This window comes from Aquarana catesbeiana, linkage group LG07, assembly GCF_042186555.1.
Source record: "Aquarana catesbeiana isolate 2022-GZ linkage group LG07, ASM4218655v1, whole genome shotgun sequence".
NCBI classification, from domain to species: domain Eukaryota; kingdom Metazoa; phylum Chordata; class Amphibia; order Anura; family Ranidae; genus Aquarana; species Aquarana catesbeiana.
In genome coordinates, this window is record NC_133330.1 from 2,701,684 (window position 1) to 2,729,041 (window position 27,358).

At 48.0% G+C, this 27,358-nt stretch overlaps 1 protein-coding gene across 1 annotated transcript in view; it reads right to left on the bottom strand.

The window, feature by feature from the left end:
• Positions 1-45: 45 nt before the first annotated feature.
• LOC141102426 (inositol 1,4,5-trisphosphate-gated calcium channel ITPR1-like) overlaps positions 46-27,358 on the bottom strand; it is a gene marked incomplete in the record, with an annotated part of 74,298 nt that continues 46,985 nt past the window's right edge. Inside the window, 15 exon segments of the mRNA XM_073591380.1 lie at positions 46-255; positions 600-725; positions 1,390-1,599; positions 1,601-1,642; positions 7,332-7,532; positions 7,972-8,097; positions 11,269-11,406; positions 12,534-12,599; positions 13,422-13,586; positions 13,667-13,832; positions 16,214-16,268; positions 17,911-18,031; positions 18,845-19,035; positions 19,276-19,429; positions 20,932-21,073. Coding sequence (XP_073447481.1) covers positions 46-255; positions 600-725; positions 1,390-1,599; positions 1,601-1,642; positions 7,332-7,532; positions 7,972-8,097; positions 11,269-11,406; positions 12,534-12,599; positions 13,422-13,586; positions 13,667-13,832; positions 16,214-16,268; positions 17,911-18,031; positions 18,845-19,035; positions 19,276-19,429; positions 20,932-21,073 — 2,113 coding nt within the window.

Sequence of the window (27,358 nt, forward strand, 5' to 3'; positions counted from 1 at the left end):
ATCCTGGATCACCGTATCAATACTTGCACCTTAAAAATCCCACAATCATCCCGTGTTTACCAAGGTAGGTTCCCCCCTCCCTCCCCAATAAATAAAATCCCGGTCCCCATAAAACCTCCACCTGACCTGCAGTGTGGTGCTCTGATCGGAGAAAGGAGAGCTGAAGAAGGTGTTTATGATGCTCATCACCGTTTCCGTCACGTAACGCTCCAGGATGAGGTCCGCGTGTTTCCTGTCGCTTGTGCTGTTACACACCTAAGCACAAACATATCACCCCGTTATTATTATTATACAAGAGATCTATCTATATATATCTATATCTCTATCTATATTATTATTATTATTATTATACAAGAGATCTATCTATATATATCTATATCTCTATTATTATTATTATACAAGAGATCTATCTATATATATCTATATCTCTCTACATCTCTATCTATCTATATTATTATTATACAAGAGATAAAGATATAGAGATATATCTCTATATATATATCTATCTATATCCATCTAAGCGCCAACAGTTTGTGCATCGCTTCACAGTTATCTCCAACGTTTGACAAATCCCTTCATGCGGAGTTCTCCCGTCTCACCCGGCAGATGTCCACCAGGAAATTCTCGAACAGCTTCCACATGTGGTTACTGGTGTAGATTTCCTTCATCTCCACTTCTGTGTCCACATAGCAATGATTGAGGAAGTTTATATAGGCGATCTTCACCTGCAGAGACAGAAAATCAGGAAGGAAACAAATCTGCAGGCAGATCAATAAGAATCACAACTGATCAATACAATTCAAAAGATATTGATTAAATGTGACTGTGAATGGATTTGTGTCTTCCCATAACTTCCTGTACAATGAAGGACCAAACTGGGAGGAGCCACTACTAGCAGCGCTCCACCGCTGTGCAAACAAGAAACGTGCTAATTGGGGGAGACGGAAAAGTGATGACTGCAAACCGCTGAACCCTCAGCCATCAGGTTGGGGGTGCGTCCGGGATCAAACTGCACTGTCACTTCCAAGGAGGTTCTGCGTTCATCCTTTACCCGATAAAACTTCTCACACATATGTCAGTTGTGTCTTTGTATGTTTGCCTGGACATTACTGCGCATGATACTAGGTGCACTTTAACAAGTACATAGGGACATCTATACTCTCTATATACTCTCTATACAGGTCATACTTTTCACCAATGCAGCACAGCGATTGTGACTCCGAATAGAAGTCCATCACCTGGCTCTGGGGGTTTAATAAAACAAAATGACACCCCGAGAGGTTTATCCTCTAAATGTATCACCCCTCCCCCCCAGCACTTATTCAGTCAAGATGCCAACTGCGCTTGCAATAGACAGAGATTGGATGATAATTGTGCATTGTGTGTCACCTCCGGGATGCAATCCTCGTGTGTCACCACCCGCACGATATCGTCCAGCGGCAGCAGAGAGTTGCACTTGATCTCGGTGTAAACGTTCTTCCCCTCCGTGCAAACCGCCAGCAGCTCCACCAGGTGGATGTGATACATGAGGGGGCTGTTCTCATCCATCCGCTCCCTCTCTGAACGCATCATCTGCACCAGAGTCTGGAAGGAGGCCCGGGTCATTGTAGAAGACGAGGACGTCCTCTCCGGAGTTCACCAGCTGAGGGGAGCAAAGGAGGTGCACAGGAAGAGGGGGGGGGGCAAAGGAGGTGCACAGGAAGAGGGGGGGGGGGCAAAGGAGGTGCACAGGAAGAGGGGGGGGGCAAAGGAGGTGCACAGGAAGAGGGGGGGGGGGCAAAGGAGGTGCACAGGAAGAGGGGGGGGGCAAAGGAGGTGCACAGGAAGAGGGGGGGGGGGGCAAAGGAGGTGCACAGGAAGAGGGGGGGGGGCAAAGGAGGTGCACAGGAAGAGGGGGGGGGCAAAGGAGGTGCACAGGAAGAGGGGGGGGGGCAAAGGAGGTGCACAGGAAGAGGGGGGGGGCAAAGGAGGTGCACAGGAAGAGGGGGGGGGGCAAAGGAGGTGCACAGGAAGAGGGGGGGGGGCAAAGGAGGTGCACAGGAAGAGGGGGGGGGGCAAAGGAGGTGCACAGGAAGAGGGGTGGGGGCAAAGGAGGTGCACAGGAAGAGGGGTGGGGCAAAGGAGGTGCACAGGAAGAGGGGGGGGCAAAGGAGGTGCACAGGAAGAGGGGGGGGGCAAAGGAGGTGCACAGGAAGAGGGGGGGGCAAAGGAGGTGCACAGGAAGGGGGAGGGGCAAAGGAGGTGCACAGGAAGGGGGAGGGGCAAAGGAGGTGCACAGCAAGGGGGAGGGGCAAAGGAGTGTGCACAGCAAGGGGGAGGGGCAAAGGAGGTGCACAGCAAGGGGGAGGGGCAAAGGAGGTGCACAGCAAAGGGGAGGGGCAAAGGAGGTGCACAGCAAGGGGGAGGGGCAAAGGAGGTGCACAGGAAGGGGGAGGGGCAAAGGAGGTGCACAGGAAGGGGGAGGGGCAAAGGAGGTGCACAGGAAGGGGGAGGGGCAAAGGAGGTGCACAGGAAGGGGGGGCAAAGGAGGTGCACAGGAAAGGGGGGGGCAAAGGAGGTGCACAGGAGGGGGGGGGGCGGCAAAGGAGGTGCACAGGAAGGAGGGGGGGGCAAAGGAGGTGCACAGGAAGGAGGGGGGGGGCAAAGGAGGTGCACAGGAAGGAGGGGGGGTAAAGGAGGTGCACAGGAAGGAGGGGGGGGAGGAGGTTACAAATAAAGGCGCATATTCAGAAAGTATCACACATACAAAAACATTGTGCAGCAAGTCAGATTATTATTATACAGGATTTATATAGAGCCAACAGTTTATGCAGCTCTTTACAACATTAGGGCAGACAGTACAAGTACAATACAATTCAATACAGGAGGAATCAGAGGGCCCTGATCCTCAGAGCTTACAATCTAGGAGGGAGGGTCAAGTTATACAAAATGGTAATAGCTGTGGGGGATGAGCTCATGGAGAAAATAGTGCAGTTGTTAGATGGAGGCAGGATAGGCTTCTCTGAAGAGGAAAGTTTTCAGGGATCGCCTAAAAGTGGATACATTTGGAGACAGTCTGACAGATTGGGGTAGGGAATTCCAGAGGATGGGTGAGGCTCGGGAGAAGTCCTGGAGGGGGATATGGGAGGAGGTGATGAGAGAGCTAGAGAGCAGGAGGTTTTGGGAGGAACGGAGGTGGCGATTAGGTTGGTATTTTGAAACTAGGCTAGTGAAGTAACTGGGGGCAGAGCTGTGGATGGCTTTGTAACATATTGTTAGTATTTTGAATTTAATTTGTTGGGTGAGTGGCAGCCAATGGAGGGATTGGCAGGGAGGGGTAGCAGACACTGAATGGAGACCAATGGAGGGATTGGCACAGAGGGGTAGCAGACACTGAATGGAGACCAATGGAGGGATTGGCACAGAGGGGTAGCAGACACTGAATGGAGACCAATGGAGGGATTGGCAGAGAGGGGTAGCAGACACTGAATGGAGACCAATGGAGGGATTGGCAGAGAGGGGTAGCAGACACTGAATGGCGACCAATGGAGGGATTGGCAGAGAGGGGTAGCAGACACTGAATGGCGACCAATGGAGGGATTGGCAGAGAGGGGTAGCAGACACTGAGCAGTTTGTAAGGTGGATGAGTCTGGCGGCAGCATTCATGATGGACTGAAGGGGGGAGGAGTCTATTTAAAGGTAAGCCAATGAGGATTGAGTTGCAGTAGTCGAGGAGAGAGATAACCAGGGAGTGAATCAGGAGCTTTGAGGTTTCATTGGTTAGAAAGGGACGTAGTTTAGAGATGTTGCGGAGGTTGAGGCGGCAAGCTTTGGAAAGTGATTGGATGTGGGGCTGAAAGGAGAGTTCAGAGTCCAGGATAACACCTAGAACCCTGACATGTGGGGACGGGTGGATGGTTTTGCCATTGCTCTTGACAGACAAGTCAGGGGAAGAGGCAGGTGGGGGAGGAAATATTATAAGCTCAGTTTTGGACAAGTTGAGTTTGAGGAAGTGGTGTGACATCCATACAGATATATCGGTTAGTAAGTTACTGATGTGTGAGGAGACTGATGGAGTTGAGGGGTGGAGAGATAGATTTGGGAGGAGGAGGAGACTGGTGGAGGGAGTTGAGGGGTGGAGAGATAGATTTGGGAGGAGGAGGAGACTGATGGAGTGAGTTGAGGGGTGGATAGATGGATTTGTGTGTCATCAGCATAGAAATGATATTGAAAGCCGTGAGAGGCTATCAGCTGACCCAGGGAAGAGGTGTAGATTGAACATAAAAGAGGTCCAAGAACAGAACTTGGGGGACCCCGACAGAGAAGGGAAGAGGAGTGGAGGAAGTAGAATTGTGACACTGAAGGTGCGTTGGGATAGGTAGGATGAGAGCCACTGAAGAGCGCAGTCACGGAGACCGATGGAGTAAAGTTTTTTGAGGAGGAGGGGGTGGTCAACCGTGTCAAAGGCAGCTGAAAGATCCAGAAGTAGGAGTACAGAATAGTGTCCGTTGGTTTTTGCAGTTAGTAGGTCATTTGTGAGTTTTAAAAGAGCAGTTTCTGTGGAGTGTTGAGGGCGAAATCCAGATTGAAGGGGATCAAGAAGGTTGTTTTTAATGAGGTGATCACTCAGTTGGTTGTAAACCAGGCGTTCAAGGAGTTTAGAGGAAAAGGGGAGCAATGAGGTAGAGTGTAGGTTGTTAAGATTGGTAGGGTCCAAGGACGGCTTTTTGAGTATGGGGGTGACCAGTGCATGTTTTAGAGCGTCGGGGAAGATGCCAGAGGTGAGGGAGAGATTGAAGATGTGGGTTAGAGAGTGTAGGATGGGGTCAGAGGGTGACCGTAGCATATGAGAGGGAATAGGATCCAGGGGACAGGTGGTTAGGTGGGCGATAGAAAGGAGTTTAGCAACTTGGTCTGTAGTAGCAGATTTGAATAGGGGGAGTGTCAGTTGTACCTGTTGACATGGGGTCTTAGCTGGGGGAGATACCTGTAGAATGGAGATTTCATCACGGATTGTATCAATCTTGTTTTTGAAGTGATTAGCGATTTCCTGGGCAGTGAGTAAATCAGTGGGGGGAGGCGGTGGAGGACAAAGTAGAGAGTTGAAGGTAGAGAAGAGTTTACGGGGATTGGATGAGAAGGTGTTAATAAGAGTTGTAAAATAGGTTTGCTTGGCAGTGTGGAGGAAAGAATAGTATTTTTGGAGGGCAGATTTGTATTGGTTGAAGTCTTTGAGAGACTTAGTCTTGTGCCACAGACGCTCAAGAGCACGACTACGTTTTTTGAGAATTTTGGTGTCGTCTGTTTGCCAGGGTTGTAGGGGTCGGGGTCTGATTCTGCGTGTAGTGAGGGGAGCGAGCTTGTTCAGCGTGGAGGACAGAGATTTATTGTAGATGGACGTGGCTTGGTTGGTGCAGGACAGGGGAGAGATTTTGTCAGAGGTGGTCAGTAGCAGGAGAGAGGAGTTGAAGTTGGGTGATGGTTAGGCGATTGGAGGGAAAGGTGGTGGAAGACAGGGGGAGAGAGAAACTAATAAGATGATGGTCAGAGAGAGGAAAAGGATTGTTGGAGAAGTTGCATGGAGTACATAGGTAGGAGAATACAAGGTAAAGGGTGTTGCCATCAGAGTGAGTAGAAGCCTGTACCCATTGCTTCAGGTCAAATGAAGAGGTTAGACTAAGAAGTTTAGAAGTAGCAGGAGTGTTTGTATTAGCGGGGATGTTGAAATCACCGGGAAGGATTGTTGGAATATCCGAAGAGAGAAAGTAGGGTAGCCAGGCAGAAAACTCATCAAGGAAAGTTGATAATGGTCCAGGGGGCCGGTAGATCACAGCAATTCTTAGGGAAGTAGGATAGAATAGATGTATACAGTGGGCTTCGAATGATGAGAGGGAAAAAGAGGGAGGAGGGTGAATAACCTGGAAGGTGCTCGGGGGGGGGGGGGATAGGAGGAATCCCACTCCACCTCCCTTGCGTCCATTAGGCCTGGGGGAGTGAGTCCAGTGAAGGCCACCCTGGGAGAGGGAAGCAGGAGAAGGTGTGTCAGATTCGTGGAGCCAGGTTTCTGTGAGAGCAAGTAGATTAAAGGAATTAGTGACAAAGAGGTCATGAACAGAAGTGAGTTTGTTGCAGACAGAGCGGGCGTTCCAGAGGGCGCAGGAGAGGGGGAGGCTGGTGTTGGGAAGAAGAGGAATGGAGACTAAATTGTGTAGATTGCGACTACTGCCAGAGGGTGTAGGGTGATGGGTGTGTTGGGCACAGTTAAATAAGGGAGGCCCAGGGTTTGGGGAAATATCTCCAGCGATTAGGAGAAGCAGAAGAGTGAGGGAGGTAATATGAGAATATGATTTGTATGAGGGGACATGTTTCAGTATCCTGGGGGGTATGTTAGCAAGTGGGCTTAGAGTTAGAAAGAGGTGATGAGTGCAGTAATAGGGGGAGGGGAGAAGTGAGGGTGATATGTACAGATTGTGTGGTGGAGCAGAGGGATGTAGAAAAGAGTTTGAGGAGAGAGGCAGCAGTTGTGAAGAGGAGGAGAGGTAAAGAGTGCATGTTTCAGAGAGGAAGGTGAGATCATTTGGAATTGGTCACCTGCAGTCTTTTATAGTTTGCTTTGTGCAAATAGCTGAAGTGCAAGAGCAGAAGTGCCACTTATTTAAAGAACCCACTTCTTTGGAAGAACCCCCTGTATGTTCCCCTGTAAAGAAGGCCTTGTTTTTATACTGTGTTGGGTGTGGATAGAATCTGGCAATTAATCAATTAGGAGGGGATATTAGGAACACAGCAAGCAGGGCATAACTTTCACACCACAATCAAACTGCAAGGGGACTAAAAGGCCAAAATTGTAAAGATAAGGGAACCCTTAATTGAGGTAAAACTTAATGGTTAAATAAACATTTAAATAATGTGAGCATGGCTACGGATGGAGTTGAAACAGCGGTGACAAACAGATTACCAAATATGCATTTGTGCAGTCAGTCAATATTCAGTTTTAAGGTATGAGGAGGTATAAAAACGCAGGTTTACCAAATATGTCAGATAGAGTCTGCCTCATTTCCTGGCTGGAGGACGCCCAGCATCATTGAGGGTTCACTAGATGACGGACCGCGGTCCGGACCAAGTGACAGTCCTATCTGGACCGCGGCTGTGCCACCTATCAGCCTGGGTGTTCTCCCTCATTGGTCTCCCACCCAGCTACTGCCATCATCCTCACAGCGGGCAGGGGTAGGAGGTGCTGCATATTGGGACAGAGGGAGTTACCTGGGGAGGTCTGTATATATAGGAACACCCCTCCCCCCACATCTAATGCACAGAGCAGATACATTGTATATCGTGTTTTTTGGCACTCTTACCTCCGCCATGACGATGTCCTGGCACTTCTTGATGAACCGGCCCTCGGCCTTCACGATGGTCTGTAGGAACTTGATGTACTGGACGCTGCGCCCGTGCGTCTCGATGCAGTGAGCGAAGTGCTGGACGACGCGCTCGTTTATCTCGCTGCACAGCTGGAAGTTGTCTTTGAAGATGTGCTGCATAGTGACGGCTTCTAGAATCTACGAGACACACACAGGTATCATCCAACCGGCACCGCCGAGGACACAGCCTGTAAACTCTGCCCAACGCCGCCCCTTTAAAACAGATCTAAAGACTTCGCAATCAGAGAGGATGTCATGTCCGGCAGATTCGTATTCCTGGGAGGGAACCAATTTTCTTGTGTGTGTTCCAAGAGAGCCAAACACAGAATGAACGAGGTGCATGTAAACTAAGCATTTCCTCCTTATATATAAAAGGCTGACCATGTAATTGAAACAAACCTCCAGCTCCCCCCTCCCGTTTCTGTAACATTGTATCATCGTTGGGACAACCTGGTAAAAGGGACTTCCTCTCTTCCTTGTCTGCCATTGGCTGCTCTTACCCACTTGGATGGGGATGGATACATCTGTGTACTGAGCTTGTTGGGCTATGTGCTGATTGGCTGGTCCCGGCACTCACCCCCGGGGTCAGGAAGAGGTTGATGTGTTTGTGGAGTAGAGCCTGGTTCTGCTGGTTTCCGGCACAGAAGTTCTGCAGAAATTCATGAGCGATCCTCATTATCTCCTGCATGCGCGTGTCCTCCGACTGGAGAAACCAGAGAGCTGATTAATGATAGTCAATGACAACACAGGCCAATTTAATGCCCCCCCCCCCAATATACTATCTTTACCGTCTCACTCCCCCACTTCCAAAATACTCTTTACCTTTTCACGACCCCTCCCCCCCCCCTCCATATACTTTGCTTCCCCTTTTCTCTATTCCCCCCCAAAAAAATAAAAAATTCTCCCCTACTTAACCCCCCCATATACTCTCCCTCCCCTTACCTCCCACCCTCCCCCCAATATACTCTAAACCCCCTTTCACTCCACAATATATCCCCCCAACAAATCAATTCTCCTTCCATCCTCTCCCGTACTCACCCCCCTTTTCTCTTCCTCTCCCCCCCAATATATTCTCCCCCCTACAATACACCCTCCTCCTGCTCACTATATGCCCCCCCCACATAAATATTCTTTCCCCCTCCCCCTACTCTTCCTCCTCTTTCCATTCCCCCTCCCTTTTCTCCTCACCCCCAATATACGCTCCTCCCTTTTCTCCTCACCCCCAATATACGCTCCTCCCTTTTCTCCTCACCCCCAATATACGCTCCTCCCTTTTCTCTCCACCCCCAATATACGCTCCTCCCTTTTCTCTCCACCCCCAATATACGCTCCTCCCTTTTCTCTCCACCCCCAATATACGCTCCTCCCTTTTCTCCTCACCCCCAATATACGCTCCTCCCTTTTCTCTCCACCCCCAATATACGCTCCTCCCTTTTCTCTCCACCCCCAATATACGCTCCTCCCTTTTCTCTCCACCCCCAATATACGCTCCACCCTTTTCTCTCCACCCCCAATATACGCTCCACCCTTTTCTCTCCACCCCCAATATACGCTCCTCCCTTTTCTCTCCACCCCCAATATACGCTCCTCCCTTTTCTCTCCACCCCCAATATACGCTCCAACCTTTTCTCTCCACCCCCAATATACGCTCCACCCTTTTCTCTCCACCCCCAATATACGCTCCTCCCTTTTCTCTCCACCCTCAATATACGCTCCTCCCTTTTCTCTCCACCCTCAATATACGCTCCTCCCTTTTCTCTCCACCCCCAATATACGCTCCTCCCTTTTCTCTCCACCCTCAATATACGCTCCTCCCTTTTCTCTCCACCCTCAATATACGCTCCTCCCTTTTCTCTCCACCCCCAATATACGCTCCTCCCTTTTCTCTCCACCCTCAATATACGCTCCTCCCTTTTCTCTCCACCCCCAATATACGCTCCTCCCTTTTCTCTCCACCCCCAATATACGCTCCACCCTTTTCTCCTCACCCCCAATATACGCTCCTCCCTTTTCTCCTCACCCCCAATATACGCTCCTCCCTTTTCTCTCCACCCCCAATATACGCTCCTCCCTTTTCTCTCCACCCCCAATATACGCTCCTCCCTTTTCTCTCCACCCCCAATATACGCTCCACCCTTTTCTCTCCACCCTCAATATACGCTCCTCCCTTTTCTCTCCACCCCCAATATACGCTCCTCCCTTTTCTCTCCACCCTCAATATACGCTCCTCCCTTTTCTCTCCACCCCCAATATACGCTCCTCCCTTTTCTCTCCACCCTCAATATACGCTCCACCCTTTTCTCTCCACCCCCAATATACGCTCCTCCCTTTTCTCTCCACCCCCAATATACGCTCCACCCTTTTCTCTCCACCCCCAATATACGCTCCTCCCTTTTCTCTCCACCCTCAATATACGCTCCACCCCCAATATACGCTCCTCCCTTTTCTCTCCACCCCCAATATACGCTCCACCCTTTTCTCTCCACCCCCAATATACGCTCCTCCCTTTTCTCTCCACCCCCAATATACGCTCCACCCTTTTCTCTCCACCCCCAATATACGCTCCACCCTTTTCTCTCCACCCTCAATATATGCTCCACCCTTTTCTCTCCACCCCCAATATACGCTCCACCCTTTTCTCTCCACCCCAATATACGCTCCTCCCTTTTCTCTCCACCCTCAATATACGCTCCTCCCTTTTCTCCCCACCCCCAATATACGCTCCTCCCTTTTCTCCCCACCCCCAATATACGCTCCTCCCTTTTCTCCTCAATTCACCATTGTGAGTGAAGAGGAACACCATCGCTCCCAACTGTCCCTGATGTGGAACAAAGTCCCTCTTTCCTCCTCATTGGTCCCCCGTGTTGGTCTGATCTCTATATATTGTATATAAAATGTATATTTATCGCCAGTGATAAACCTTTCATCCAATTTCTAAATTGCTACATTTGTAAATCAGAAAAAAAAAAAAAAAAAAAAACGCACACTTGTGGGTTTAACTATTTTTTTTTTTGTAGAATTCTCCTTCAAAGGGGTGTGGCAAGGGGTGTGTCCTACACCCACATACATTTGCTAGCAGGTATCCGTCATTCCCATCTGAAAAAGATGGGAGGCGTGGCATACATGCGGTATTATTGGATATGGTGACACATGTGACTCCTCCCCCATGGGGCACATATCCTCAGCCCTGTGTAGCTTCAACTAGAAACCACATAGACAGCTACAAATATTCGTTACCACCCCCCACCCCCACCCCCATTATTACTCTCCTAGGCTTTGCTATTGGCTGCTTGAGACCCAGAACCATCACATGGGAAGCTGTGAGCACCAATTGGAGCGGATTTGTAGAAGTGGCTTTTCCTTCAACCTATCGGTGAAAAGAGCTACAATGGAGCAAAGGGAAGAAGAGTACAAGTAGCTGCCCCGCCCCCCACCCCCCCACTTATACTCATCTTCCCTTTGCTCCATTGCACCTTTAAGGTTCATTTCTTCCCAATCCAGTAGAGGGGTCACAGGTCCTTTTTCTGCTCTTCGTTTGGGTCCCGAATATCAAAAGTGAGCAGCGCCCATAGAAAGGGGGGGGGGGATCAGTGCCATTCTCCGCCGAGCCCAGACTGGCTAACAATCATTGGGTGTGAGGAGAAGAGCTGGATCTCCTGGGGGGGGGGGAGCCCTGCAGAGGAGGTGAGTATTGCAGCGAGCTCTTCTCTAAATACAATGCTCAACAATTGTTTTATAGAAAGGACATTGAACAGCACTTTTCCCTTCACACATTTCCAGGCGATTACTAATGGCAACACTGGGAAGAAAACCTTCTCTCCAATGAACCGTTTCTGACCAATAGCAGCAGTGAAAAATCCGTGTAAACCTTCACCTTCTCATAGGGAATCTGCAGCAGCTCCAGCACCACCGTGTGCGCCCCCATGTTCCGCAGTAGACGTTGCTGCTGTTTGCGGTTTCTGCGCCCGGATGGGTTTTCCTGCACACAGAGCTTGCTGAGCCGCAGGAGGATCTACAGGAGGAAAGCAGGAGAAGGGGGGATAAGACAATACACCTGGGTTCACTAAATGGTGGGAGGCGGCCATGCCAGCCTGGGTGTTCTCTCATTGGTCTCCCGCCCGGCCGCCGCCATCCTCCTCACATGGGGCAGGGGGAGGTGCTGCATATTGGGAGAGAGGACAGGATTCGGTAATCACAAGCTTGTTAATGTAATAAGTTGGGAAACTCCCACCCTCTGTCCTGATATGCAGCACCTCCCTCCCCCGCCTGCTGTGAGGATAACGGAAGCCGGGCCGGAAACCAGACAGAACACCCCGTTATGTGCCTCTGCCCTGGTGGGACTGTGTGAGGGAGGTGGAATGATGAAAGGGGGGAGGGGCTATGACTGCAAGGGGCACTGCGATGTGAAGAGGAGTGGAGGACGCTGTTGGACTGCTTTAAAGGGGGGGACTTTAATGTAAAGGGGGGACTGTAATGTGAGATGGGGACTGTGGACACTAATGTAAAGGGGGAGCTGAGATGTTAAGGGGGGCTAAGGACAGTGATGTACAAGGGGGACTGTGCTGTAAAAGGGGGGTTGTGATGTGAAGGGGGGCTGAGGACAGTGATGTATAAGGGGGACTGATGTGAAGGGGGCCGAGGACAGTGATGTACAGGGGGGGACTGATGTACAGGGGGGGGACTGATGTACAGGGGGGGGACTGATGTACAGGGGGGGACAGTGATGTACAGGGGGGACAGTGATGTACAGGGGGGACAGTGATGTACAGGGGGGACAGTGATGTACAGGGGGGGGGGGGACTGTGATGTGAAGGGGGGCTGTGGACAGTGATGTACAGGGGGGGTTGTGATGTGAAGGGGGGCTGAGGACAGTGATGTACAAGGGGGGACTGTGATGTAAAAGGGGGGACTGTGATGTAAAGGGGGGCTGTGGACAGTGATGTACAGGGGGCTGTGATGTAAGAGGGGGGCTGTGGACAGTGATGTACAGGGGGGACTGTGATGTAAAAGGGGGGCTGTGATGTATTATAGCACAAACATGACATTTGGACCTCTGCCATGAGAACATTTTACAAAGTAGACCCCTGTGGATTTCCCTGTAATAAACAGAACATTCCCTCCAGTAGGAGGCGTACGCACTTCTCGAACCACTCTGTAGTTATAGCTGCTGGTGCTCTCCGCTTTCTTCGGCTTCCCAGATCCTTCCTACAAAAAAGACAAAAACAAGCTGAGATACACTGAAAAGGGAATGCATTTATTTTAAAATACTGAGTGTCATTTCTGTCTGTTGCCTCCTTCCTCTGCACGAGTCACTTCTGACAAGTTTTCCTGACACCAAGAGAAAAAGGGTGACGGGGAGGGAGCTCCAGCACACAGCCGGTGATTGACAGCCTCAGCTGTGTTCCTGAGTGAAAAGGGGGGGGGGGGGTGTCCCTGAAGAGTGCAACTTCATCTTTCCATCCCTTTTTTTTGGAACTCTCAGACAAGCTGTATAAATTCTGAACTTTGAGTGGATGTAGAGGAGAGAAGACTGCAGATAAACAGGTACAACTTATGCAGGAGGATTGAGCTCTGTGTATCACCTGAGGACGGTCACTTCACTGGGAATATGGAGGGTTTACAACCACTTTAAGTTCAAAATCACCAGAATCTCACATGCCACGTATGGGTGAATTCTACCATTGAGCCAAGTGGTTTCTCTACCTGACCCTCTGTTGGCAGGGCAGAGAGGGGTATGGGGTTTGGATGCTCTGGGGCCCCATTTTGCCCCCCTCTGTGCAAGCAGTCCTAGGGTTGGAGTTCCAAGTTTTATCTGAGTGAGGAAGGGTTGGGTTTTATTACTTTCCATGACTTCCCGCACCCATAACAATTACTCCCCCATTTCAGGGACGGGAAGGGAAAAGCTTCCCGATTGGGTCACAAACAGAAATTAGAATTGACATTTTAATCTCTTCCCTACTTTACACAAAAACAAAATATTTCTGGAGTTCGGTTTTAAGGTTTGACAAGACTTGAAGGAAAACTTGCCTCTTTAGTGCCCGCTGTCCCCGTGGCCTGTTCTGGAGCCTCCTCGGGCCCCGACCCTTTGTAGACCCACAGCTCCGACTTCTCCACGATGGACCTCAACTGGTCCAAATCCTGCTTTATCTGTTTGTAGTTATCCACATCCTGGCTGGTCACCAACAGCTGGACCTGTGTGAAGAGGACATCGGTTAGAAGACATCTACAAACCTTCGTCTAGAAGAAAAGGTGGCCAATGTCCGTCCACAGACCTGTTTGAAGGCCTGGAGCACCTCCTGCCTTTGGCTGAAATGGCGGAAGAGCAGCTGCAGGGCTCCGGACACCAGAGGGGGGTAATCATGCATGGTGAGGTGGAGCAAGACACGCAGAAAGGTGCGACCGCCATCATCGTCCAGGTCCAATGGGGTGTTCTCTTCACTACGGGGAAAAAAAGGCACAAGTCAGTCTGAAGCCTGGGATACCAGGGAGGCTTCCCGATTTTATTCTAGGATGTTACAATGATAAAAAGGAACCTTTCAAGATGGAAACATGGGAGCTGGAATTGTAGACTCACCTATTCATCCTTATTTCAATATCTGGTAAGTGACTGACCTGGAACTACTAGGCGTTACCCGGCCGGCTCTGCTGGGCAAAGTGTTCTCACCCAAGTAGGGGGTGTCGGTAAATGATTGCTTTTAACCAGGGTGGATTTGAATCACCATCATTTTAAATCACCAATAAAAAAGGCTTGATTTAAATCAACTCAATTTATATCATCATTTTTAAAGAGCAACTGTCATCTGACCCACTGTCGGCGGCTTCGCTGACGCCGCCTCCTCGCACCCACCGACGCCTCCTCCTCGGACCCGCCGTCGGCTCATCAACAATCTCATTCACTTTAATCCCCCCCCCACATTCCTTACTTGCCTGAGTGCAAGAACAGCAGAGCTGCCTTCCCTCTCCTCCCCCCTCAGTGGCTCAGAGACTGCAGGGGAAGCAAATGGGTCCTGTTGCTGTCAATTACAGCCTGGGGAAAAAAAAAAAAAAAAAAAGAGTGGGGGGGTGGGGCCAAGCCTAGCTCTGTCTATATACACAGGCAGTGTGGCTCAGGATTGAGCCTGCAGGTGTGCCACAATGGGACGTGACTTCCTAAGGTGGTACAAGGAGGAGAAAGGTGCGCCGGCGGGGGATTCCAGAAGAATAGGATCGGGGGCTGCTCTGTGCAAAACCACTGCAGAGGTGGTAAGTATGAACCAGTTTGTTATTAAACAAAAAAAAAAAAAATGTAATCACTTTAAAAGAGGAGGTTTTTGTTCGTATGCCCAAATGTTCAATAAAATATTAAAAAAAAAAAAAAAAAAAAGAAGGATGAACAGCTTTGTTCACTGGGGACAATGGCAGCTTCCATATTGCAATCCTGACAGTCTGATTTAAAACAATCATAACATCCAAGTAAACATTTGAAACCGGATTCGTGTTCGTGGCCTAAATTACTATTCATTTTTGCATTCGTTGGACCTTTACCAATTAGCAGTGGATAAACAGTTGCTTTGTCAATTTAAAAGGAAATTAAAGGTTTCCTGGCACATTAAATAATTTGTTGGTGCCAACTTGGAACAAACATCATCTGTATGCCTAGTCTGTGCTATGTACGGCACACAGCGCCATGCACGGCACACAGCGCCATGCACGGTATACAGCGCCATGCACGGCACACAGCGCCGGGTTCTGGCAGCTTCCCCTCTACTCCAGAATGTAGAGAGGTTTGCCTATATCAAATCTCCACCATTCAGGAGAAGCCTTGTATTTTTTTCAGTGAATACAAGGCATCCTCTGATTGGCTGGGGTAAGAGAGGTGGACAGATGACGTCAAGATCCCCACCTTGGCCAATCGGAGGATGCCTTACATTCATTGAAGAATAAAAATACAAGGCTTCTCCTAAATGGTGGAGATGAGGGACAGCTGACTCTACATAACTAGGACGGCGCCGGGTACTGCTGCCGGCACAAAGCGCTGCTTCCTGTACAGAACACAACTACTACAATAAACTACAGCAGCTGCCAATCCGTTCCGGAATGGAATTCATTCATTTGGTCCAAACTGGTCCCAACAAATTATTCACTGAGCCAGGAAACCAGGAATTCTCAAGAGAAGTATGGGATTTATCTTTATTTTTATTTTTTAAGAATCATACTTGCCTAGGTGGATGCTGCATCTGTCCCCCCTCCCCGGCTCCAACGCTGAGAACCGAGCGATCGAACACTGGCGATCGCTCGGATTTCAGAGCTCCCTGAGCAGAGAGCTGCCGACTGTCAGTCACCACCTCTCTGCTCTCACTGGAGTGCTGGGCTGTGGAGGGGGTGGCCGGATCAGGCTCTCAGTGGCTCGCTGAGAGCCTGGTGCTGGTCCAGACATGTGGGCAGATGCCGACAATACGGTCACAATCTTCCCTAGACTGAAAATGGGTCACAGGAGTGCAGAACAAACTGCACCCCTGTGATCTATAGGAAGAGTACAGCCAAACAAGCTTTCCCCGTACTTCTCCTTTAAATCTCCATCCAATGGCTCTGGATGCGGAGCTCAGATTCTAATTTTATATAGCTGATGCCACCATCATATAAGTATTACACTGTAACATTATTATGGAAACAAATCAAATAGAAAACTTCAGAAGACTAGGAGCTTTATTCTTGGTAAAAGATGAAGAAGAAGAAGAAGATGATGATGAAGATGATGAAGATGAAGATGAAGATGAAGATGAAGAAGAAGATGATGAAGATGATGAAGATGAAGATGAAGATCACAAGACGGTCCTTACCTTCCGCCAAAGATGCCTTCCGCCTGCTCCTCGATGTGCTCGAAATCCAGGGCACCTAAAAGAAAAAAAATTAAGATCATTTTTGTATTTAATGCAATCATTGTGTTCCATTAAAGTCGTATGAAGGTTAGAGAGATGAAAAAAGTAGAGAAAGTGACGGAGGAATGAGAAATCCAACATTTTACAGTTGTCACCGACACAGGAAGAGGGGAAACCTTCCAAGACGATGATTCCCCTCAACATCCTGTCCTGAAAACCCAACAGGAAGTCATGACAAATCTCATCAACAGGACAAAAAAAAAAAAAATACCGGGTTCCAACCTACTCCATCCAAAACTGATAAAAACTTTTAGATGTAGAATGTCCTAGAAGCTGACGGAACATTATGGTGTGTGCTTTCGGCCAGATTTTCTTAGGTCTTCATTGCTAAATGTTTTTAAAGGTCAAGTCCACCTTTCTGACCTTGGTCTGTATTATACAAAAAAATGGCAGCCACCTCAACCTATAACGGGCCTTTGCAGTAAGGTGCGCATGAAAGGGCGACGCTCATTGCAAACAAAATATTTCCCAGCCAGCCTGCAAAACAACCAAATTGTCCGGTCTAACAGTTTGCGTTAAACGCAGAGGGTTTTGTTTGCACACATTTGTGAATACATGCGTAAGACGCAGTGCCCACATCCAGGGACCTCTGTATACACTGCCGTCTAAAACTTCCAGAGCCTCCACAGTAAGAGCACGTATATATCAATGGATAAGTAGAGGGCGGGTATGCCTGGAGGGAGCTCACCCCTTTATAAAAAGGCACAAGGACGCATGTGACGCCCAGCAATGGCACAATGGCATTCCGAGCGTCCCCGCACCCAACTCAACCAACTGTATAAAAAAAACGGTAATCATCCCAACCTATGACTGGTCTTTGCAGCACGGTGCGCATGAAAGGGCGACACATGTGCTCCTACTACGGAGGCTCTGGAAATTTTTGTGTTATGACCGCAGTGTATACAGACAGAGGTCCCTTGATGTGGGCAGTGCGGCTCACTCATGTATTTGCAAATGTGTGCAAACAAAACCTTATTTTTTTTTTTTTTTAAAGCAAACTGTAAGACAGGGCAATGTGGTCATTTTGCAGGCTGGCTGGTAGGTGTGCCGGGAAATCTTGTTTGCGATGGTCTATAACGGGGATATGCAATTAGCGGACCTCCAGCTGTTGCAGAACTACAAGTCCCATGAGGCATAGCAAGACTGACAGCCACAAGCATGACAGCCAGAGGCAGAGGTATGATGGGACTTGGGGTTTTGCAACAGCTGGAGGTCCACTAATTGCATATCCCTGATCTATACTATACCTATATTGAGGGCCTTGTAGTCCCCCCCCCCCCCCCCCCCCAACTCTTACTGAATCTGGGAGCACCCTGAGCATTCTCAAATTGGAGCGTCTGCACAGCCACGTAGTTCATTCACAGGATCTGAGTAAAGAAAACTACAAGTCCCATCCACCACCACATCGGAGGGACTCGTAGATCTCAATGGAGCAAAAGTACGACATAATTGCACCTGTAGTCTATAAACACCTCCTCTAATCCTGTAACTGAAGGCCTGTACCTCGGGGCTGGCGGAATAGTCTGCAGACTCCAAAAAAAATAAATAAATGCAAATTTTTAAGGAGTACGGCGGCTCTCCCCAGCGCATGCTCTCACCTGGCACCACGGTCACCGTGTCCGACCCGTCTGTGGACTGAGCATTGCTCTCATCAAACTCATTCTTGAAGATGCAGAGGAGGCAGGAGATGCGATAATCCAGGCGAACATTCAGAATGAACTAGAAAATATGAGAAAAGGAAGAAGAAGAAGTAACAGAGAACGTGCCCATTACTGGAGCGTTCAGGAGACGCACACTCCGGTGTTCACCTCTGGGAATCTGCCCGGTAACAAAGGCTCAGAAATTGAGACGAACGCCAATTACCAATCTTAGGAGGCACAAGAATTACAATATCCAATGGAAGTGTCTGAATAGTCAGGACACAAATGAGATCTTTAGATTTCTAATCTAACAGCCCCAAACGCCCAAATCCCACTAAATGGGAGCACCGCCTCTTCATATAAATACATGGAAAGTGCTCAGCGCAGGGGATTTCAGCAAACAGCTACAGTGGGTGGAAAATAACGATCGTCTCCCCTGCAGATTGTGTAAGTTTTGCCCACTTACATAGAAATGAAGGGTCTATAATTTTTATCATAGGTGTATTTTATATGATAGAGACAGAATATCAACCAAAAATCCAGAAATAACACAATACAAATGTTATAAATGGAGTTCAGTGAGTAAAATAAGTATTTGATCCCCAAGCAAAACATGACTTAGTAGTTGGTGGAGAAACCCTTGTTGACTGCTCCTTCCTCTCCCAGTCTCAGAGGCTGAAAAGAAAACAAATCTTCATTTTTTGGGGTTCGGGTCCATGTTAAACGGTTACATCCTCCCCCGAGCGATACGTTAGGGAGAGAATATTAGAGCTTATTTATACCACTGGTCTTATTTGCCTTTATAATTGTATTCTTTTCCCCCATTAAGCTACGAGTCGGCACAAAACACGACCAGATTATAAAGACATAACCGACGTCTGGTGACACTTACCTGCAAAATCTCAATGATCTTCAGCTTGGTGTCCATGACCAGGATGTCCTCCTTCTCCGGCTCTCTCTGAGGTTTAATGGCTCCTTCTGGGGCTGCCATGGGGGTGAGTGGAAGGAACCCCCCACCGCGTAGTACCACCTGAGTCATAAGTTCTCCAACTCCATGGATGGAGCGCATAACGTTACTCCCACCTACCAGAAGAGAGGATTATTCTGTATGAAGATTCGGCACACTATTCCGAAATCCTCCATAGGTGGCTCTAGAAACTGGCTCCGAAAATAAATATGCCCAATTGGTTTCCTACAACTACAATGTGCACTTCATCTCTGAATGCCGTATTTTATGTAGACAAATATAAAATCACAGCAATCCAATTACAGAATCACAGGGATAAGTATTCAGGGTGCCCCCCCCCCCCCCAATCTACCTACCTTGCTTTTCACCATCTTTGCCCATTTTGTTGGTGGGGAAATTAGTAGCCAGGTGCACACAGTCCAGGATGGCCAGAAGGATCTTCGTCAGACGGAGAAGGTCGCTGAAATTGTAAAAGCCGAAGTAGATGAGATTGCGAGCCAAGTTCACCACCTGCAGAAAGAAGGGAAGATGATGATTACGATGGTATTCCTCTCCCTATCTCCCCCCCCCCCCCCCACACACACACCCCCACCCCCACCCCCCTCTCGCCATATTTTATCCACTGCAATTCTCCATAATATGAAGACTGGATAGTTGTAAACTTTGTAGCACCAAAACATGTCATTTTTCTGTACTGCTGCTGCTGGAATACATAAGAGCTAACAATCTAAATGGCATAATGAAAGATACAGTGTCTTCATTTTAAATTCTATTTTGTGGGGGGGGGGGGGAATTGCCTCTTGAGGCCACCTCTATACAAATGCAGGACTTTCAACCACCTTTACTGTACGCCCCAAACAACTTTTTCTCTGTGCACACAGATGGAGAATTTGGGCGCTGCCTTTACTAGAACATTAGCAAAGGAGAGAAAACAAATGAGACGAGTTCTATTGTCACACTTAAAACAAGTGCTTAGGAGTCATAAATAATCTGGAACAGATTGATACAAGTAACCAAGATTAATGGCAACAGCTGCTACCTAAAAAATGTATTCCTAAACAGAAGAAATAGCACTAATAAATAATAATAATAATAAAAAAGAGTCTAATAGACTCCGGCAGCGCTTATAAAAATAGATCATAAGCCATGAACAATCTAAACTATATATACATTCAATCAAGTCCGTACACTCATGTAATAAAAAACAATGATTATATAGAGAAGCGCCAAGTCCTTTAAAAATCAATCTGATGAAGAAAGATCCTCAGAGATAGTTGCTGTCACCCAAGCGAGTTCCACATCACACATGCTCAAATAAAGAGGGGGGGGGGGTGTACAAGAGAACCCCCTCTTAATAAGACTCTTACCAGATCAGAGCTCGATCTTTAGCGTGTATGTTAATCAAAAAACGTGAAAATCCTTGCCGGTATCATCCTCCTATTATCCGAAGCGGGACAGCTCTCAGATCATTCTCTGCTCTTTTAACAATTGTAGTTTAGATAATTCTATTCTAATTAAAGTTGGACTGTTTGTGGAGAGGTGTTGTCCTCACAGGTGAAGGGCTTCCCTCGCTCACGAACAAAACAAAGGTAATGCAACCCCTTTCCTTTCTCTTACCCCTTGTTCACATTGATGAAACTTACGCTCTTGGCCTGGGACTCAGAAAGCCAAACCCTGAGAGAGCTGTGGATATGGAGATTCCTCTGTGAGCCCCGATTTACATTGACTGCTGCTTCGTGCACAGATGTCTATGCAAGTCACGCCCGAAATCGCCAGCAACGATTTGAAGAGTGCGATGGCCGGCAATAGGGTGAGACTTGTCATGCGATTTGACCTGTCAAATCGCATAAGTTGCTTCAATGTGAACAAGGGCTAAGAGAAAGGAAAAGGGCTGCATTACCTTTGTTTTGTTCGTGAGGTACAAAGTCAGTCTGTAGGTACAAAGGACCCGTCCCCATTTGTGATACCAGCCAAGGAAGTAGTCCGGCATCTTCAAGTAAAAGTTACATCACCTCAAACGTCAGCTTGTTCTTCTCTTTATCGGAGAACGGAAATCTCTGCCCAACCACATCTCTCAAATATTCTTCCACAAATTCCATCGTCTGTGCGAATCTCTCCTTTATATCGTCCCTCGATGTCCCACTGCTGTCATAGCTGTGAGGGGAAGACCAGAGAAGTACCAAAAGGTCAAATAATGTAAAATCTACATCACACGTCTTTTACATTTCCTTCAACTTCCACAGAGCAAAAAAAAAACATTTGACAGATAAAGTTCTTTGGATATTCAACAACCAAGAGGGGAGCAAATAAGAGAAGTTCATTGCTAGGATTTACATATTATATATATATATATATATATATATATATATATATATATATATATATATACACACATACACACACACACACGTATATAGAAAACTATATACAGTAAGGCATGATGCCAAACATACTGAAACATTGAAAAAGTATATTATATACACATTGACGTATATACACGCCTCAGCTTCCCAATGTCAATTTTTTTTTTTTTTAACAAAAGGTTTTTATTGAACAATTGACATATAGAATTGGTATGGGAGCATTCCCAGGTTAATACATCTTTTTTTTTTTTTTTTTTCATGTAACAGAGTTCTATCACAGATAGTTGGTGAAGTCCAGTTGAAGTCATAATCTGTATAGGGACATATCTGTCAGGGTTCAAGTGGTGGGACTTTCATAGTAATAAAGACATGTGGTTACTACAAACACTGAGGGACCCGTTTTTTTTTGGGGGGGGGGTCATTATGATATTTTTGTACATGTTTCAGAATCTTGTAGCCAACGATCCCAAATTGTATTTGTACTTGGGTTGGGCATCCCCGGTTTATATATAAGAATTTTTAGTAGGGGAGGACGTTCTTTACATCTGCTTTCCATTCAGAAAAGTTAGGTGGCTGTGATCTCCCCCATTGTCTTGTAATGAATTTCCTGGCTGAGAATAATGTTTCATGTAAGAATATTTTCGTAAACTTATCAATTTCGGGGTCGGGGAATATTCCCAACAGACATTGTTTCGGGTCCATGGTAAGTGGTGATCCTATCTCGTCATGAAGGAAATCTACAATTTGTTTCCAAAACGCCTGTAATAAACGGCATGTCCAAATCAAGTGAAAAAATGTACCCGTTTCCTGCTGACACAATAGACAGTTGGTGGACTGCCCCCTCCCATATCTAGAATGGAGGATATAGATCTTAGATGGTCTGTCCGAGAGTTTAGGAGGGAGACAATTTTGATGGCATCTAAAGCTTTGCTCCATTCCTCATCTGCCAGGACCGCAGCCTGTTCCAGAACTGCTCCCCAACCTGACAGACTGGCATCTGTTGTTACCACTGTCCAGGTAACCGGTAGAAAGGATTTCCCCTTCTGCAGGTTTTCGGGTATGAGCCACCAATTGAGGCTCTGACGCACCGCATGCGACAGGTGCATCGGAAAGTCTAATGCCTGAACCTTCTTGTTCCAGGTCGACAGAATACTGTGTTGCAGCATTCTTGAGTGAAACTGAGCATAGGGAACTGCTTCGAATGAAGACACCATCTTCCCTAGTAGCCTCATACAAAGGCGGACTGAGGGACCCTTCTTGGTCCTTACTGTCAGAATCAGCTCTCTCAAAGCAGTGATCTTTGCCTGGGGTAGAAATATTTTCTCCTGGCTTGTATCTATAATCAGACCTAAATACTCCAGTCTTCTTACTGGTTTTAGGAAAGACTTTTCCAAGTTGAGGATCCAACCCAGGTGTTCTAGATACCTGACCGTGGTCCTCAAGTTTCCATTCAAAGAGGCTACCGACCGGTCTATCAAGAGCAGGTCGTCTAGGTATGCTATGACAGCTATACCCTGAGCCCTTAATCTGGCCAGAGGAGGAGCCAAGATCTTTGTGAACACTCGAGGTGCAGTGGCTATCCCGAAAGGCAGAGCCACAAACTGGAAATGGCGCCCTCCTACCTCGAAGCGCAGAAACTTCTGATGAGCAGGAAAAATGGGCATATGCAGATATGCATCTCTGATGTCTATTGATGCCAGAAATTCTCCTCCCTGCAGGGTGGGAACTACTGTTCGAATTGATTCCATGCGGAAGGATTGAATCCTTAGGAATCGGTTCAGATCCCTTAAGTCCAGAATGGACCTGACATCCCCATTTGGCTTTTGGACCGTAAAAAGGTTGGAATAGAAGCCCAATCCCTGGTCCTTTGCGGGAACTATCATAATGACCTCCTGCGACAAAAGTTGCTCTAACGCTAGAAGGAGTGACTGCTTCTTCTCTGGGTCTCTGGGAACATTTGATCTGAGGAACCGAGGAGAGGGGAATTCCTGAAACTCCAGCTTGTACCCTAAGGTTACCGTGAAGATTACCCATCTGTCCTGGAAGTCCTCGTGCCAGAGCTCTGAGAACTGTCGCAGTCTTCCCCCCACTCGAGTGAGCGGGGGCGCCCCCTCATGCAGAGGTCTTAGTGTTTTGCCTAGTAGGCTTCTTTCCCCAGGACTTCTTTTGTCCCTGGGGTTGACTCTCGTCTCTGGACCCCGATGGAGGCAGCCGTCGAGACTGCCTGGAGGCTGAAGCCCCCGGCGCTGGGGAAAGAGTCCGTTTGAAAGAGGGACGCTTACTCTTCTTCTTGACAGGTAAGAGAGTGCTTTTCCCACAAGAGATTCTCTTGATATAGTTATCCAAGTCCTCTCCAAACAACCTTGCACCACGAAATGGAAACCCAGCCAGTAGCTTCTTACATGGTGCTTCGGCTGACCAATTTTTCAACCATAGGATTCTACGTATATGCACCAACCCCAGTGAAAGACGGGAGGTTTGCACGATAGAATCTCTAATGGCGTCAACCACAAAGCATAAGGCCGCTGGAAGGTTAGCAAACCCCTGGGCCTGCTGTTCAGGTAATACTTTGATGACCTGCTTAACATGGTCTCTTAAGTATTGACAGACTCCAATCGCTGCTACTGCAGGTTGGGCCACTGATCCTGCTAAGGAGAAAACATCCTTCAATAGGGATTCCATCCTTTTATCTACAGGATCCCTGAGCATCTGAGCATTGTCTACAGGACAAGTCAGACTATTATTTACGGAGGAAATGGCGGCATCAATAGCCGGTATTCCCCACATTTTAATAAACTTTTCTTCCATCGGATAAAGTGTTGAAAACTTTCTCGGCGGAAAAAAACGTTTGTCTGGGTGAACCCACTCAGAATAAATAAGCTTTTCAAGTAAAGTATGAACAGGAAAAGCATGTGCTGCTTGGAAAGGTTTCAGTGACCCCAAAGCAGAAGAGGATTCTTTAGCAGTTTCAGGTATGGGCAACTTAAATGTGGAGCGGACCAATCCAGTGAGGATCTGCACTAAGACTTTCTCCTCTTGGGAAGTCGCAGAGGGTCCCTCTCCACCTGATTTCCCCGAAGAGGAATCATCCATCCCATCCCGATCCTCTGAAAGGGATTCATCTCCTTTATCCCAGAGCTCCTCTGTCTGAGGGTCTTGGGGAACAGAGGAAAGCCTAGTGCGTTTTCTTCCACTGAGTGAAGACGTAATCACGGCCATTAATCTTTCCTCTAGACCATTAATGGTTGAGGAAAAAACCTCTTGTGTAATATATACAGGGGCTGAAGTGCCAGAAGCAGGTGTAGCCCCTGACCCCGATGGCTCTCCCTGGCTAGCCGTCCCTGGCCCATCTTTAGGGGGGGAGGATGCTGCCGACAGGGGGCCCTCAGAACCTGAACGAGATCCCCTAGTGTCTCTGGTTCCTGGGGTGCTTGAACCTCTTCTACCCATAGTGCAAAGCAACAAGGTGTGAGGTATACAAATGAACACTGCCCGCTGATCGATGTAGTCTGGCTAAAAGCCTTGCTACCCAATGCTCAGTCTGGTGTTACTTCAGTAAATGCTGCCTAGGAGAATGCCTGTGTCCCACCTTACATGCGACCGTCAGTTCTGTGTCTCTCAGAAGGCTGAGTGCACCTGTACAGAGTGCCTTTAATAGCCTGCAGCTGGTCTGAGTGGGAGTCTAAGCACTCTGTGCTGACATCCCGCCCCCTCCTCTACCGCCCCCCCCCCTCGGGTTTTGAAAAAAAAAACGAGCGCTTCCCGCGCTGCCGACTCTCCTGTCATGCTTCCGGAGAAAGGCTGGGGATGGGGGGGGGGGGGGATTAGGGAGGCTGGTAACAAGATCTGCCTGAACGGCTATCTTGAGAGATGGTGGCCATTAGGCCGCAGAGCCCGGGTGGTATAACCACTTTCTAGACCCCTGTGGCCCCTCTCTAGCCTGGGGGGGAACATTCAAACATGAGAAATCCCCCTTTCCACCTTACCTGTTTGCAGCCTGCTTGAGACGCTGGGACATAAACAGCGATTACAACACCTGAGACAGAGTCAGCATGTGTAGGTTTGTGCTCTTGGCAGCCCCCCGTGGTCACAATAGGCATAGCATGCATTTACCTTAAAGGAGAAAAGCCACTAGAACTCAAAAATTCTGTGGAATCTCCTCTTACCTTATCCAGCCGCAGGGTGCTGTTTACACAGACCCAATCTTCACCTCTCACGGTGGGCTCCGTTTGAAAAAACCGTCAGACTGGGGCCCCCATCAGTAGGGGGATCCAACAGTTCTGGGACCGTAAAGCACCTCGCCAGAAATTAGGAAGTTTAAAGCCATTTTCTGATCTGCGGGGTCCAGCTCTCTAAAAAGAGAAGCATTACGGGTAAAAACTAGTTTCTTCGGACACGAGGCCCGGGTACCATTCAATTCGGCCATGAAAAGACACTTTGAATGGATCCGGTTCGCCTGGTTTGCCCCAGTATAGGATCTTAGGATATTCCCTTTGGAGCTCAGCACAGGACATCTTTACACATCCATCACCTAAGACACTGGCGTAAAAACTGAGGTATCCCTGCAAGGGGGAGGGATTATATAGGGGGTTGAACTTCCTGATAGGGTGTGCCAGTGTCCAATCACCAGTGATACCTATATAACCCATCAGTAATTACTGTGGCTCTGTGTCCCGTGATGTTCGAGAAAGAAAGAATATTGAACCTATCCCTATCTGTTTTGTCAATGTGATACAGTTGAGATAGCTGGGAGGCAATGTAATAGAGATTAAAGTCTGGAAGGGCAGTGCCCCCTAGATCACTGGGATTCTTAAGTGTCTGCCATGCCAGTTTGTGTCTATTGTGTCCCCAAAAGACTTGAGGAGAGCCTCCAGGGATTTAAAGTATTTTAGGGGTACATAAATCGGGGTATGCCATAAGATGTATAGTATTTTAGGTAAAACCATTTTTATAAGGTTAATACGCTCCCATACTCCCAGGGGTGGGCGGGTCCAAGTTTGTATGTTAGAATCGACAAGGGCAAAGAGGGGCTCTGTGTGTTGAGAGATATGTAAATCGGCCGGGGATCGAGACGTATGTATACCTAAATATTTAATATGGCTTGCTCGCTGTTAGAGGGAGTTGGGCTTGTATCCTGGATGGCGGAAAACTATCAATGGGGAGGATTTGGGATTTTTCCCAAATAATCTTAAGACCAGAGAACGACCCAAACCACTCCATCGTCTGTAGTGCGGTTTGTAGGGAGGGACCCGAGTCAGCCAAGTATAACAGCGTGTCATCTGCATACATGCCGATTTTCTCTGTTAAGTTTCCAAGGCTTAATCCATGGATCTCAGGGTTTAATGGGATCTCTGGGTTTAATGGGATCTCTGGGTTTAATGGGATCTCTGGGTCTAATGGGATCTCTGGGTCTAATGGGATCTCTGGGTCTAATGGGATCTCTGGGTCTAATGGGATCTCTGGGTCTAATGGGATCTCTGGGTCTAATGGGATCTCTGGGTCTAATGGGATCTCTGGGTCTAATGGGATCTCTGGGTCTAATGGGATCTCTGGGTCTAATGGGATCTCTGGGTCTAATGGGATCTCTGGGTCTAATGGGATCTCTGGGTCTAATGGGATCTCTGGGTCTAATGGGATCTCTGGGTCTAATGGGATCTCTGGGTCTAATGGGATCTCTGGGTTTTCTTAGATAGAGATGGCGAGGGGCTCTGCTGCTCGGGCGTATAACAGTGGGGGTAACGGGCAGCCTCGTCTCGTTCATCTAGTGAGGGTAAACACCGAGCGCCAGCCATTGACTACCACTTTGGCAGTTGGGTCTTGATATAGTAATTTGATCCATTCGATGAATTTAGGCCCAAGTCCATAACTCTCGAGGCATTTCAAAAACGTATCTCCACTGGATCAAATGCTTTTTTGGTGTCTGGGGCAGTGATGGCGAACCTTGGCACCTCAGATGTTTTGGAAATACATTGTCCATGATGCTCTGGCACTCTGCAGTGTAGTGGAGCATCATGGGAAATGTAGTTCAAAAACATCTGGGGTGCCAAGGTTCTCCATCACTGGTCTGGGGTTACCG